This window comes from Girardinichthys multiradiatus, chromosome 23 (assembly GCF_021462225.1).
Source record: "Girardinichthys multiradiatus isolate DD_20200921_A chromosome 23, DD_fGirMul_XY1, whole genome shotgun sequence".
NCBI classification, from domain to species: Eukaryota; Metazoa; Chordata; class Actinopteri; order Cyprinodontiformes; family Goodeidae; genus Girardinichthys; species Girardinichthys multiradiatus.
In genome coordinates this window covers 41075463-41090747 of record NC_061815.1, presented here as the reverse complement: position 1 = coordinate 41090747, position 15285 = coordinate 41075463, and the positions used below count along the sequence as shown (strand labels likewise).

Genomic DNA, 15285 nt, shown 5'->3' with positions numbered 1-15285 from the left:
GGGATTGCAAGGATAGTAGTTTCCCTGTCAACAGATTCTACAACAAACCTCACAGATCAACCTTATTTATACTGAGAATAAAAAAAAAAGAAAACTATGTATAATTTTCCTTCCACTTTATAATTTGCTCTACTTTGTGTTAATCTGTCACATGAAATCACCAAAAATACACTGAAGTTTGTGGTTGCAATGACACAAAATGTAAAAAAAAAAAGTGCAAGGGAGGCAGTGTGCTTTGTTGAACGGTTTACATTGGTGGGCCCTGAAAAAACATTCCCCTTTAAACATTTCTGTAGTAGACCCCTCCTTGAACCGCCACCTTAACGTGGTGGAGGGGTTTGAGTGCTCAAATGATCCTAGAGGCTATGTTGTCTGGGGCCTAAATGCCCCTGGTAGGGTCTCCCATGGCAAACGGGCTCTAGGTGATGGGTCAGACAAAGAGTGGTTCAAGAATCCCTCATGAAGAACAAAATATCGAGGCAGGTTACGTCGCCCGGTACGGCGGAGCCGGGGTCCCACCCTGGAGCCAGGCCTGGGGTCGGGACTTGTCGGAGAGCGCCTGGTGGCCGGGTTGCTCCTCGCGGGACCCGGCCAGGCCAAGCCCGAACGAGAGACACGAGGCCATCCCCCAGTGGGCCCACCACTTGCAGGGGGAACCGTGAGGGACCGGTGCAAAGAGGATTGAGACGGCTCGGGCATCTATACCGGATGCCTCCTGGACGCCTTCCTCGGGAGGCCCAAGGCGTCCAGTTCCTCCAGGGGGAGCCCAGGTGTCTGGAGAGAGGGATGTCTGGGCGTCTCTGCTGAGTCTGCTGCCCCCGCAACCCGGTCCCCGATAAGCGGAAGATGACGAGTATGAGTACATTTCTGTAGTAAAATGTTGCAAAACAAACAAAGTAACTTAGAAACTGTATTATAACCTGCCAGTAACTGATTTATAGAAGCGTACATATGTCCTAAAAAACGAAAAAAAACAAACTCAGCACCAACTTTGAAGTGGAACATTAAATAATAATTGATAAAATATGTCTCTGCGCGTTACTAATCCTCTTTATTTCAACATCAGATATTATTATAAAAACCTGTTCTCATCGTGTTTTTGGAGGCTTCGGTGCAGTGAAATGTTCCCTGCTTTCAGATGTAAATGAGTGTGAGATGGGTGCACCCTGCTCTCAAAGGTGTTTCAACACGTATGGCACCTTCATGTGTCGCTGCGATCAGGGCTACGAGCTCGGGCCTGACGGCTTTGCTTGTAACGGTAAGAAACGAGGGACAGTTCATCATCTGCTCCGATCTGTGGTCAAGCATTAAAACCTGATCTTATACGTTGTCAGACATCGATGAGTGCAGGTCCTCCAGTTACCACTGCCAGTTCCAGTGCGTCAACGAGCCCGGGAAGTTCTCCTGCGTGTGCCCTGAAGGATACCAGCTGGTGGGCACCAGAATGTGCCAAGGTGAGCACCTGAAAGTGAAACACCCCCCTGTTTTGGCCCTGAACAGCCAAACCTCACAAGCTGTTTGTCCTGCGCAGATATAAACGAATGTGAAACAGGCGAGCATCAGTGCACCGACACGCAGACGTGCGTCAACATCCACGGGCGGTACCAGTGTGTGGACACCGACCGGTGCCAAGATCCATACGTACACGTCTCTGACAAGTGAGTGACGGCTAGTGAAAGGGTGTGTGTATGCCTTTGCTGTCCACAAACCCGCACTTACACACCATGTCCTAATTACTGAAATATGTGCTGGCCATCAGCTCCGAACATAATCAGCCCCTGTGACGAGTGTGGCTCAGACTGCTAAATTACACCCATTACTTTTTCCACATATCAGTCCAACTTTACAAGCTCTTCTTTTGAACATGCTCCAATGCAAAAAGAAAACATTTACAGCTGTGAACAAGCTGTAGCAAGTGGAAACCCCTGTTAACATGTCACACACGACTGAAGGGTGTAAAAAGCATGTTAGAAAACAAACGCTACTGTTGAGTGTTTGCTCATCTTTGGAGAACTTTACTCCATCTGCTGGCAGATGAATGAACTGCTGACATTATAATAAATGCTCTTTTTTTCATTGGTGTTTTTCTCTTTCTGTGTGAATCAGCCGCTGTGTGTGCCCACATAACAAGCCTGCCTGCAGAGATTTGCCTTACAGCGTGGTCCACCGATACATGACCATCACCTCGGAGCGCTCCGTGCCCTCCGATATATTCCTGATTCAGGCCACTAACATCCTGACAGGGTCCCTCAACACCTTCCGCATCCGATCCGGGGACGACAATAGAGACTTTTACATCAGGGTGAGGACTGTTGGAGGGCGTGGAGGAGTGTAGTGTGGGATGACTGCCATGAACCAGCACTGTTAGGTCTGGGAAAGACATATCAGAGAAAAAACTTGGCTATTTTTTCTTCTGCCATTCAGTAAACATGTAGTAAGATCTACACTAAAGTACTCAGTGTTTTGCATCATATTCCAAAAATAACATTTCAAATTCAGGTAAGATTGTAGCTTTCTTTCCAAATCAGAGTTTTAAATCTTAATTCATCCTATCTGAGCTGGGTTACCTTAACCTTTCAAGGCTGATTCAGAATTTCCTACAACAGTGGGTTCTCATGCCCTTTATTTGTTTTAGTCAAACTAATTTCACAAATGAATGTTTTTCTTTTCTTACTTTTTTCAATTTGTTTGTCAACAAAAATGAGACTTGTTTAACTTAGTTGTGTTAGATTGGTTCGTTCAACAAATTTAATAACAGGTTTTAAACAGGTTTCTAGGATTTCCTTCTTTCACCTCCGGAACATTGTCAAAATTAGAAATATCCTGTCCAGTAGTGACCCTGAAAAACTAGTCCATGCATTTGTTACTTCAAGGCTGGACTATTGTAATTCTTTACTATCAGGATGTCCACAAAATGCAGTTAAAAGCCTTCAGCTTATTCAAAATGCTGCAGCAAGAGTTCTGATGAAAATTAAAGATAGATCATATTCCTCCTACTTTAGCTTCCCTTCATTGGCTCCCTGTTAAATCCAGAATACAATTTAAAATTCTCCTCCTCACATATAAAGCCCTTAATGATCTAGCTCCATCATACATCAGAGATCTGATTGTTCCATATGTTCCTAACAGAGCACTTCGTTCTCAGACTGCAGGTTTACTGGTGGTTCCTAGAGTCTCTAGAAGTAGAATGGGAGGCAGAACCTTTAGTTATCAGGCTCCTCTCCTGTGGAACCAGCTCCCAGTTTTAGTCCGTGAGGCAGACACCCTGTCTACTTTTAAGACTAGGCTTAAAACTTTCCTTTTTGATAAAGCTTATAGTTAGAGTGGCTTAGGCTATCTTCCTTATTTTTTACCTCCGTCTTCTTCCCTTCCTGTTGGTTGGAGTAAGGGGGAGTCAGGTTTAGCCTAAACCGGCTCAGTTATGGTTGAGGTGCAAACACACCCTCCATTTCTGCTACCTGTATGACCCCTTCCCTTTTCCAATGGTTATAATCAGTCTGACAGAGGGAGGTATCCCAATCCTTGTGGTTTTTAGTATAACAATGGCCATCAGTGGGCTCTAGATGGACACCCTGTCTACTTTTAAGGCTAGGCTTAAAACTTTCCTTTTTGATAAAGCTTATAGTTAGAGAGGGATAGGTTATCCTGAGCTATCTCTGTAGTTATGCTGCTATAGGCTTAGGCTGCTGGAGGACATAATGACCACTTTCACCCTCTTCGCTACATTCTCACACTACTCTCCAATTTTGCATTATTTGCTGTTATTTCAGCTTTTAACTTTGTTCTCTCTTTTCTCTTCCTAGAAGCTACACCTGGCCTGGCTCTGTGTCTGCCTGTGACACCTTTCTAGAGAGGGGCATCGTCCAAGCTTCTGCTGGCAACAACTTAATGCTCACCCTCTACCGATGATCCACATAGCCCCGTCTTTCAGTGTTTAACCCTTTCTCTCTCCTAGACATGGCAATTGACTGAGCTTTTACTGTGACTAACTCTATGTGCTCTCTTTCAGACTCTAACCTTGAAAACTGGCTCAGAGTTTATCTGTTCTTTCTTTCTAGGTGAAACGACTAAAGGAGCTACATCCATTAACATTTACTTTTCCTTCCCATAGAAAGTACTCCTGGATCAGTGCTTCTGTGTTTTCTTTGTGTCTCTGCTCTGTTCTCTCTAACCCCCAGTCGGTCGTGGCAGATGGCTGCTCACACTGAGCCTGGTTCTGCTGGAGGTTTCTTCCTGTTAAAAGGGAGTTTTTCCTCTCCACTGTCGCTACATGCATGCTCAGTATGAGGGATTGCTGCAAAGTCAACGCCAGTGACTGTCCACTGTCTCTACATGCTCATCCGGGAGGAGGGAATGCTGCAAGTCTCTGACTGGATGCAATCTGCTGGGTTTCCTTAGACAGAAAAACATTTTATCCAATTTGAATAAATAACTGAATCTGACTGAACTGTTCAATGGTTAGGATTAATTGGAATGTATGAACCTGACTGTAGTGAAGTGCCTTGAGACAACATGTGTTGTGAATTGGCGCTATATAAATAAAAACTGAATTAATATTTCTTCAGCCAACCCAGTTAAACAAAGAACAAACAAGAGATTAGCTCTATACACTGCTCAAAAAAATAAAGGGAACACTTAAACAACACAATATAACTCCAAGTAAATCAAACGTCTGTGAAATCAAACTGTCCACTTAAGAAGCAACACTGATTGACAATCAATTTCACAGCTGTTGTTCAAATGGAAAAGACAACAGGGGGAAATCTTTGGTGATTAGCAAGACACACTCAATAAAGGAGTGGTTCTGCAGGTGGGGACCACAGACCACTTCTCAGTACCTATGCTTTCTGGCTGATGTTTTGGTCACTTTTGAATGTTGGTGGTGCTTTCACACTCATGGTAGCATGAGACGGACTGTATAACCCACACAAGTGGCTCAGGTAGTGCAGCTCATCCACAATGGCACATCAATGCAAGCTGTGCCAAGAAGGTTTGCTGTGTCTGTCAGCATAGTGTCCAGAGCCTGGAGGCGCTACCAGGAGACAGGCCAGTACACCAGGAGACGTGGAGGAGGCCATTGGAGGGCAAGAACCCAGCAGCAGGACCTCTACCTCTGCCTTTGTGCAAGGAGGAACCGGAGGAGCACTGCCAGAACCCTGAAAAATGACCTCCAGCAGGCCACAAATATGCATGTGTCTGCACAAACGGTTAGTAACCGACTCCATGAGGATGGTATGAGGGCCCAACGTCCACAAATGGGGGTTGTCCTCACAGCCCAACACTGTGCAGGACGCTTGGCATTTGCCAGAGAACACCAGGATTGTCAAAATCGCCACTGGCGCCCTGTGCTCTTCACAGATGAAAACAGGTTCACACTGAACACATGTGACAGACGTGACAGAGTCTGGAGACACCGTGGAGAGCGATCTGCTGCCTGCAACGTCCTTCAGCATGACCAGTTTGGCAGTGGGTCAGTAATGGTGTGGGGTGGCATTTCTTTGGAGGGCTGCATGACCCTCCATGTGCTCGCCAGAGGTAGCCTGACTGCCATTAGGTACCGAGATGAGATCCTCAGATCCCTTGTGAGACCATATGCTGGTGCGGTTGGCCCTGGATTCCTCCTAATGCAGGACAATGCTAGACCTCATGTGGCTGGAGTGTGTCAGCAGTTCCTGCAAGATGAAGGCATTGAAGCTATGGACTGGCCCGCCTGTTCCCCAGACCTGAATCCGATTGAGCACATCTGGGACATCATGTCTCGCTCCATCCACCAACGTCACGTTGCATCACAGACTGTCCAGGAGTTGGCGGATGCTTTAGTCCAGGTCTGGGAGGAGATCCCTCAGGAGACCATCCACCGTCTCATCAGGAGCACGCCCAGGTGTTGTAGGGAGGTCATACAGACACATGGAGGCCACACACAATACTGAGCCTCATTTTGACTTGTTTTAAGGACATTACATCAATGTTGGATCAGTTTTTCCATTTTCATTTTGTGTGTGACTCCAAATCCAGGCCTCCATTGGTTAATAAATTTGATTTCCATTGATAATTTTTGTGTGATTTTGTTGTCAGCACATTCAACTTTGTACAGAACAAAGTATTCAATGAGAATATTTCATTCATTCAGATCTAGGATGTGTTATTTGAGTGTTCCCTTCTTTTTTTTAAGCAGTATATATATATATATATATATATATATATATATATATATATATATATATATATAGATATATCTATATATATCTATATATATATAAAACATTTAATTTAATATATAAAACAACATTTAATTTCCCTTTGGGATTAATAAAGTAGTTTTGAATTGAATTGAATTGAATTGCTCTAATTAGAAGTTCCCAAATAGTCTAATTAATCTATAAAATGTATAGTTGTAATGAATTATATTACTATATTTATAAATTACAGTGATTTCTATATTTTTAAGACGGCTAATAAGTGGGGGACCAAAGATTTTGTAAAAAAATATCATTTCTTAAAGAGGACATTTTTCCTAATGTAATAAATGTACTCGGATTAATGGCTTTTCAAACCTTTTCTGAATAAGATTATGCTGCTGCAGTATTAGAATAATTTATTTTAGGCTATTTACAGCAGTGAATAGATTTGAAGGATCCTTTGCATTTGTTTCAAAGAAGCTTTCTTTGACCATTGTTTCCTCTGCTTTAAACCTCATTAGTTTTTTCTTTGTCTCCCCATCAGCAAACCAATAACTACAGCGCCATGCTGGTTCTGGCCCGAGCCGTGTCTGGACCCAGAGAGTACACGTTGGACCTGGAGATGTTGTCGGGTCACCCCCTGGTCAGCCAGCGGACCAGCTCCGTCCTCAGACTTTCTATCTTTGTTGGGCCGTACACCTTTTAAAGCAGGAGCAGGAGTGGAGGGACACAGATCCAAAAGTAGCTGTAAAACACAAGTGGTCAATGCTGTTCATCCAGTCACTGTGATATTTACATTATCAGCCTTTTTCTACACAGTCCACAGAAAGTGACACTTTCCTAACAGAAAATACGTCCAGTACACTAAACACAGACACATTGTAGCACACAGTCCAAGCTGTTTGATTTTACTTTATTCTGTCCTTTACACCTATCTTATTTCTCAGGTGTATGAAAGATTTTACTCTGATCAGGGTGAAAATGACTGAATTCTCATCAGATTTATCCGTTTTCACCAGCTTACATGCTTATCTCCAGCTCACCTTTAATGTCAGTAACCACTCACATCAGACCTCAGCGCCCACACTTCCTCCGTCGCCCTCCACTGTTCATTATCTGTGTTTGTGCTACAGTTTCTGGGTTTGTCATGTCATGTTGTACTTTATATTTTTTAAGATTTGAGTTCAAATAAAACAATACTCCTTTCATCTGTGTGTCACAATGAAAATGTTTTTTTTTAAAGTGGTTTAACTCCCACCCTGTTATTCATGAAATTAAAATATATTTCAGTTATCTGATAATTTAATCAAAAGAAGAGCTGAAGTACCTCCCTTTAAACTGTTTACACATTTTCATGTTGCAACAACAAACCTTTCTTGTATTTTATTACGTTTTCTGTAACTGGCTAACACAAAGTAATGCATAATCATGAAATGGAATAAAAATTAAACGATTTTTCTATTTTTGTTTTTACAAATAAATTGGGACGTGCTTTTATATTAAGCTCAACTAACTCTACTTTATAAAGCCAACTTTTCCAGAAGTTACAGCTCCAAGTCAGCTGGATTTCGTCCTACTAACACATGAATATGATTTGATGTGGACCATTGCCTTGTAGCTCTGTCTCTAAGTTTAGGATCTTCGTCTTGCTGGAAGGGGAACCTCTGCCACAGTCTGTAGTCTTTTGCAGACGAACAGGTTTTCTATCACGATTGTCCTGTATTCAGCACCATACATCTTCTCTGACCAGCTTCCCTGTTCCTGTTGAAGTAGGTTATCCCCACAGAATGAAGGTGACACCACTGTGTTTCACAGTGGGCACGGTGTATTCATCCGTCCATTCATCATATTCTGTTCAACCGAGATCGGGTCGGGGGGTAACAGGTCAAGGAGGGAAACCCAGATATCTCTCTCCATGTCAACATCCTCCAGCTCATTCTAGGGAAATATAAGGCGTTTCCAGACCAGACAGGATATATATAGTCTCTCCTGTGAGTTCTGGGTTTACCGCCGGTTCTCCTCCCGGTGGGACGTGCCCAGAACACATCCTGATCAGGTGACTTTAGCTCCTTAACGGACTTCTTTCAACGTGGAGAAGAAGAGGCTTTACTTTGAGCTCCTCACCTCCTCTCTAAGGCTCATTTCGTCCGCTTGTATGGGGATCTGGTGCTTTCGATCATGACCCGTACACACGACCATGAGTCAGGGTAGGAATCTAGGCACACCGGTTCAGCTCTATCTTCACCACAACAGACCGGGGCAGCGCCTGCATTCCTGCAGACAATGTGTATGTTCATCTCTTGTTCCATCCTACCATTACATGAACAAAATACTAATATGCTTGAACTCCTGCATACTGACTGTATGCCTGTATGCACCTTCTACAACAAACATGTAGCAGGTGCTCTGATCAGATAAGACCAAAATTGAAGTAATTAAATTTTGGTCTCATCTGATCAGAGCACCTTCTACATGTTTGTTGTGTCCTTTACACAGCTTTTGGTAAACCACAGAAGGGACTTCCAACTCCTCCAGGCAAGATTTGATGACGGGACAACTAATAGTTGTCCTTTTGATGGATTGTCACACCTGAGCTGTTGGTCTCTAGAGCTCCTCCAGAGCTACCCTGGGCTTTTTTGTTGCTTCTTTTGATTAATGTTCAAAGCTTGTTTTTTTTTTAACTCAACTCTAAATTTCCACAGTTTTATGCCTGACCTGTCTGTGGTGTCCCTCAGTCTTCATGATGCTGCTTGTTCTGTGATGTTCTCTAACAAACCTCTGAGGCTTTTACCAATTACATGACCTCTGATGCCAAATAGTTGCTCAAGATTTTATTTAGAGTATCGGAGTGAAGGGGAGTGAATCCAAATTCTTGCCAAACATTTTAGATTTCAAAATCATGTTTCATTTTTCTTCCACTTCTCAACTATGCGCTACTTTGTGTTGGTCTGTCAATAAAATACATTGTAGTTTGTGGCTCTAATGTTGCAAAATGTGGAAAATTTAAGTGGTTTTACTACTTTTTACAAGGCTCTGGATATTCTGTATGTCACAGTATTTTTTAAAGTTTATAGCAAATAGTAAAAATGTCAAAGCCCAGTAAATACAATGAGAGTTTAATTGCTTAAACATTCTCAAGTTTTTCCATGCGGCATGTGGTCTGTGTTTGTAGGGTTGTGTGTGTTATACTACCTGGGAGCCTGGGATCGGATGAATGGCCTCACCACAGGCTGGGAGAAACAGAAAGGAAGAAAAGGCACAAGAGGCCCAGAACATGTTGGATCTGCTGAACAGGGGAATAAAATAAGAACGGAAAAACATGATGGGGGAGATACAGAAAAGAGAGGGAATCCCTGATTCCAAATATGTTACAAAGTGGTTGTAAGTTCAACAATTCCTAACACTTTTAAAAGGTACTGTATGTGCAATGTAGATACAGTATGTTGACTGTTGTGAGATTTATGTGAAACAAGAGAGGTTGGGCAAAAAGGATAAAGGGTGAGAAGGAGACAAAAACTCATGAGAATAAGAAAGGTGAAGAGAAAACAAGATACTAGAAGAGTGCTTCTACACCTGCAGAAACATATATAACAACAATGTTACCAAAAGGTTTACGGTACTCATAAATGCAAGATGTATTTAGTGGCAACTGCAGCTCAATATATAACACAGTCACAATCACACATTCCCACCATCATGCTTACACATAAAAACACTCAAACCCACGCACCCAACGTAAAGACACACAACAGCTTTAATTTTGTGGACCTTTACAGCACTTTGTTCACTTTGGGTGTGTAAAGCGCTCTATAAATAAAGCTTGATTGATAAATATGTTTCTTTGACAAACTGCTATGTTCTCCAACGGTTCCTTTTAGCGTTCGAGTCCATATTTTCTCCTCTGACATTCATTCTCAATCCAAAAACCAACAGAACAGAAAAACTCATACAGGTCCTTCTCAAAATATTAGCATATTGTGATAAAGTTAATTATTTTCCATAATGTCATGATGAAAATTTAACATTCATATATTTTAGATTCATTGCACACTAACTGAAATATTTCACGTCTTTTATTGTCTTAATACGGATGATTGTGGCATACAGCTCATGAAAACCCAAAATTCCTATCTCACAAAATTAGCATATTTCATCCGACCAATAAAAGAAAAGTGTTTTTAATACAAAAAACGTCAACCTTCAAATAATCATGTACAGTTATGCACTCAATACTTGGTCGGGAATCCTTTGGCAGAAATGACTGCTTCAATGCGGCGTGGCATGGAGGCAATCAGCCTGTGGCACTGCTGAGGTCTTATGGAGGCCCAGGATGCTTCGATAGCGGCCTTTAGCTCATCCAGAGTGTTGGGTCTTGAGTCTCTCAACGTTCTCTTCACAATATCCCACAGATTCTCTATGGGGTTCAGGTCAGGAGAGTTGGCAGGCCAATTGAGCACAGTGATACCATGGTCAGTATACCATTTACCAGTGGTTTTGGCACTGTGAGCAGGTGCCAGGTCGTGCTGAAAAATGAAATCTTCATCTCCATAAAGCTTTTCAGCAGATGGAAGCATGAAGTGCTCCAAAATCTCCTGATAGCTAGCTGCATTGACCCTGCCCTTGATAAAACACAGTGGACCAACACCAGCAGCTGACACGGCACCCCAGACCATCACTGACTGTGGGTACTTGACACTGGACTTCTGGCATTTTGGCATTTCCTTCTCCCCAGTCTTCCTCCAGACTCTGGCACCTTGATTTCCGAATGACATGCAGAATTTGCTTTCATCCGAAAAAAGTACTTTGGACCACTGAGCAACAGTCCAGTGCTGCTTCTCTGTAGCCCAGGTCTGGGGAATGCGGCACCTGTAGCCCATTTCCTGCACACGCCTGTGCACGGTGGCTCTGGATGTTTCTACTCCAGACTCAGTCCACTGCTTCCGCAGGTCCCCCAAGGTCTGGAATCGGCCCTTCTCCACAATCTTCCTCAGGGTCCGGTCACCTCTTCTCGTTGTGCAGCGTTTTCTGCCACACTTTTTCCTTCCCACAGACTTCCCACTGAGGTGCCTTGATACAGCACTCTGGGAACAGCCTATTCGTTCACAAATTTCTTTCTGTGTCTTACCCTCTTGCTTGAGGGTGTCAATAGTGGCCTTCTGGACAACAGTCAGGTCGGCAGTCTTACCCATGATTGGGGTTTTGAGTGATGAACCAGGCTGGGAGTTTTAAAGGCCTCAGGAATCTTTTGCAGGTGTTTAGAGTTAACTCGTTGATTCAGATGATTAGGTTCATAGCTCGTTTAGAGACCCTTTTAATGATATGCTAATTTTGTGAGATAGGAATTTTGGGTTTTCATGAGCTGTATGCCACAATCATCCGTATTAAGACAATAAAAGACCTGAAATATTTCAGTTAGTTTGCAATGAATTTAAAATATATAAATGTTAAATTTTCATCATGACATTATGGAAAATAATGAACTTAATCACAATATGCTAATATTTTGAGAAGGACCTGTATATGCATAGAAGATACATATAACAGTGGCTGGTTTTCTCTTAGGAAACTAAGATGTTGCTCTTGTGTGGCAGCCTGGTGAAGGACTTGGAGTAGTAGATGTAGTAATAATTTCTCATCTTGTGGACAGCATAGCATTGGCCTGAAGGTAATTGGACAAATTCCTTTGATGGGGTTTTCTCTTTTTTACTTTTTCAGCCATGTTTGTTCCAGAAAGTGTCTAATTCACTCCTTTGCACCACTGTAACACACCGGTCGTGTTTCATGGACAGGACCTGAAGGTAAAGCTTTGGGTAGGGGGATGTCTGGTTTGGAAACTTTAGTGTTTGCTCTCTTTGTTTTCTGCAAACGATGTGGCTTTGTTGGTATCTTCAGGCCCTGTCTTCAGCTAGCGCTGGATTGATTCGCAGCTGCATGTGAAGGCTCTGGTTCCTGGCGGAGAGGGATCCAAGTATCTTGGTGGGTTAGGGTTAAGGTTAGAGTACACCCACTGCTCATCAAAATCTAAAAGGAGTCAGTTGAGTTGATTCGGGCATCTGATCAGGATGGCTCCTGAGATCCTCTCTTTGGAGGTTCTCCAGGCATGAAGGACACTCTGGGCAGACACGAACAGTGGATGGATGGAAGGTATGATCACACCAAATGTAAGGCATCACTACTACAACACTACTTCATCCCTTGAGTTTAGGATTACTAGGTCAAAATCACATGTGCTGAACTGAGTGGTGACTCAAGATTTTTGTGCAATACTGTAGTTGCATTGAACAAAAAAAAAGCAAGTGTCCTTCATGCTTCAAATTCATATGAGTTTAGAAGAGATCATCCAATGTTATCTAACCTAACGCACCGTTAGGTAACCTACTTATATGCACCAAGCAAAGAGCAGCAGTCCAACCCCTAATATCTCTTGTATTAGCTGTAATATATGTAAAATTAGATGAATCTCTTTGCCTGTAATGGCAGAGAAAAGGACGTTTCACCTTAGTTCGTAGGAAGATCCACGCTTCCAAAACCTAAAATGCAACCTCATCATTGCCTCCACCCACACTCTCATCAGAAACCGCCCAGCATTCTCATGTGTGTAGCATTATAAACTCCAGGACTTCTGTACTTGGATGCCTTTAGCTGCAGCCTGATATTTCCCAACAGTCCCATCTCTTTGCTGTCATTAATAGTCTAAAATGTGCTTCTTGTGTGTGAGAGGCAGACTGAAATCTAAAAATTGTTCAATTATTAGGAAAATTGCTGTACACGTAGTTAAACAAAAACAAACCTTTTCAGTTTTTTGTTCTATTTTTACTTTCAGTATTTCACAGCAGCAACTGAAGCTCCTGGCCCACAAAAAAAGAAAAAAACAGAAAGTGAGAGAGAGAGAGAAAGAGAGAGGGGGGAACCCCTTGTTTAAGAGTCCACCACTGTTTTCCTCCGCCCCATCCCACACACACCTCCATCTGTCCTCAACGGGGGGATGTGTGTGATGACTCACACACAGCCTCTGTTTTATGTAATTGGACTTGACGCCTTTCAACCAGCAGGGGGCAGCAGATCCCGCATACATCCTCTGCAGGATCCAGAAATAGCAGCAGCCTGAGGTAACAGTGCTGGTTTCATAACCCAGTTGACGGAGATAGAGCCGACATTTTTCCTCCATTTCCCACAAACACACACACACCTGTAGGAGGAAATACTACGGGTGACTTTATAAAGTGATGAAGAAGCTGTAAGTACGCCAAGTTCTGAGATTATGCTGCACTGCAGATTTTTCTTTCCTGAAAGACTGTTGTGATGGAGAGCAGAGATGACAGAGCCTGGAGATGGTGTTAAAGAGTGCATTAGGGTAGGAGGTTTGTGTTCGAATTAGAGGGGAGTACCGTCCAGTCACTTAAATTAAAAAGATCTAAGCAAAACACTGTGATGCTGACATGGTGGAGGTCTTCAACGGGGTTCAAAGGTTCAGTAGGATTTGGGTGTTGAATGGAAAACACAGGAATCTCCAACAGAAAGAATGGATATAAAGAGAGAACAATAAGGACATTAAAAAGATCTTGGATAAATGCATAAAACAACTAAATGCGATGTAAAATAGATAATACCTAGCTCCACAAGGCAAACTGCTTAAAATGAGGTGAAAATATATTAAATTAGATTCAAGAACCAGCAAAAAAAAGTACAAGAATCCATCCATCCATCCATCCATCCATTGCTTGAGGCACAAACTGACCATAGGCCCATCCACCTTTTAACAGCTGAGAACCATTGCTTTAGACAGAGGAGCTGACTTTCATTTGAGCCACTTTACACTTGGCTGCATGTGAACTGTTCCAGTGAACCCTGAAGGTCATGCCTTTATGCCAGCAGGAAATATGTGAACCTCAGGTCACCCTCTTCTCCAGGACTACATCTTCAGATCCCACACATGAACACCACAAAGGTTATAGGTCACAAGGGGCAGCCCAGATGGAGTCCCAGCTCTGGGATTAAGCTCGACTTTGTCCCATGAATGCGGACACACCTCAAGCTGTTGGTGTAAAGGGAACAGATAGCCCTTCAAAGAAACCCAGGCACCACAAACTCCTGCGGCACCCTCCACAAGATACCTTGAGACACGCAAAACACATGTGGACCCATGACCCACCACCCCCCCGCTCCATTGACCAGCATGAACAAATCGCAAATCTACTGTAATGGTGTATTTAAAGGCCTCAGCTTGTCTGAACTCATCCCTTCATAATCTGGCTGTATGCTGTAATATCTCAGTGTGTTTCTGTGAGTGTGTTCAAGAGCAGTAATCAAATAAAGCATTTAAACATTTGCATTAGTCAGTCTGCACTCGTATCCCCTGTCTGCATACTTGTTTATTTGTGTGCAAGGCGTGGGTGTTTATACCGGGAGAGCGTTTCACTAAGAGTGGCAGTGCCCACACGGTTGAGTGGGAGGAGTGTTCAGGACAGCAGAGAGGGGAAGAGTGGGGAATGAAGCCCCTGGGACTCTGAGTTTTGGCACCTTGTCTGGAGTATGAGCGAATCTCTGGACAAAATGTACCCTGTAGGATGCTGAGAGAGCACTGGTGGTAGGAGGTGACGCGAGATTGGAAAAAATGAAGCCAGAGAAAAAACCAGCATGCTCTATCACTTATTATTCAATGCATTTTGTCAGGATGGAGCAGCAGCCTTTTCCTCTTTGATCTCCTTCTATTGTATTACAAAAAGCTCTCCATGCTCCCCCTTCCACTACACTAGAATGCAGGCATTTCTGAATGAAAGGGTGAGGTGGAGTGTCATTTACCTCAACCCACAACCCCAGGCACCTCAATTGGAGTGGCCAGTGGTATCTGCAGGACCAGAAAACAAGGTTATACAAAATGAGGAGTGCTGCGCTGTTTATGGATGTGAATTAGTGAGGGCTTGAAGCAGGAAATGGCTTCTCTCCTCTCGATATTTACATACAACATGCACAGATGTAAGAGGGTGACCAATGTGGGAAAATCATTCATAAAAACAGCAAAAAATATCAATGTGATAAAAAAAAAAACTGTAAAACATTTTCCAAACACAATTCAAGAAAGAAGAGGCCTGTAGGAAGAAATTGC

At 43.0% G+C, this 15285-nt stretch overlaps 1 protein-coding gene across 1 annotated transcript in view; it reads left to right on the top strand.

Moving 5' to 3' along the window:
- The window catches only part of efemp2a (EGF containing fibulin extracellular matrix protein 2a), a 29966-nt gene extending 22579 nt beyond the window's left edge, over positions 1–7387 (top strand). Inside the window, exons 7-11 of the mRNA XM_047354494.1 lie at positions 1139–1258; positions 1335–1454; positions 1532–1658; positions 2107–2302; positions 6724–7387. Of these exons, the coding sequence (XP_047210450.1) occupies positions 1139–1258; positions 1335–1454; positions 1532–1658; positions 2107–2302; positions 6724–6885 (725 nt within the window). The 3' untranslated portion in view covers positions 6886–7387. The remainder of the gene's footprint in view (positions 1–1138; positions 1259–1334; positions 1455–1531; positions 1659–2106; positions 2303–6723) is intronic.
- Positions 7388–15285: the final 7898 nt, after the last annotated feature.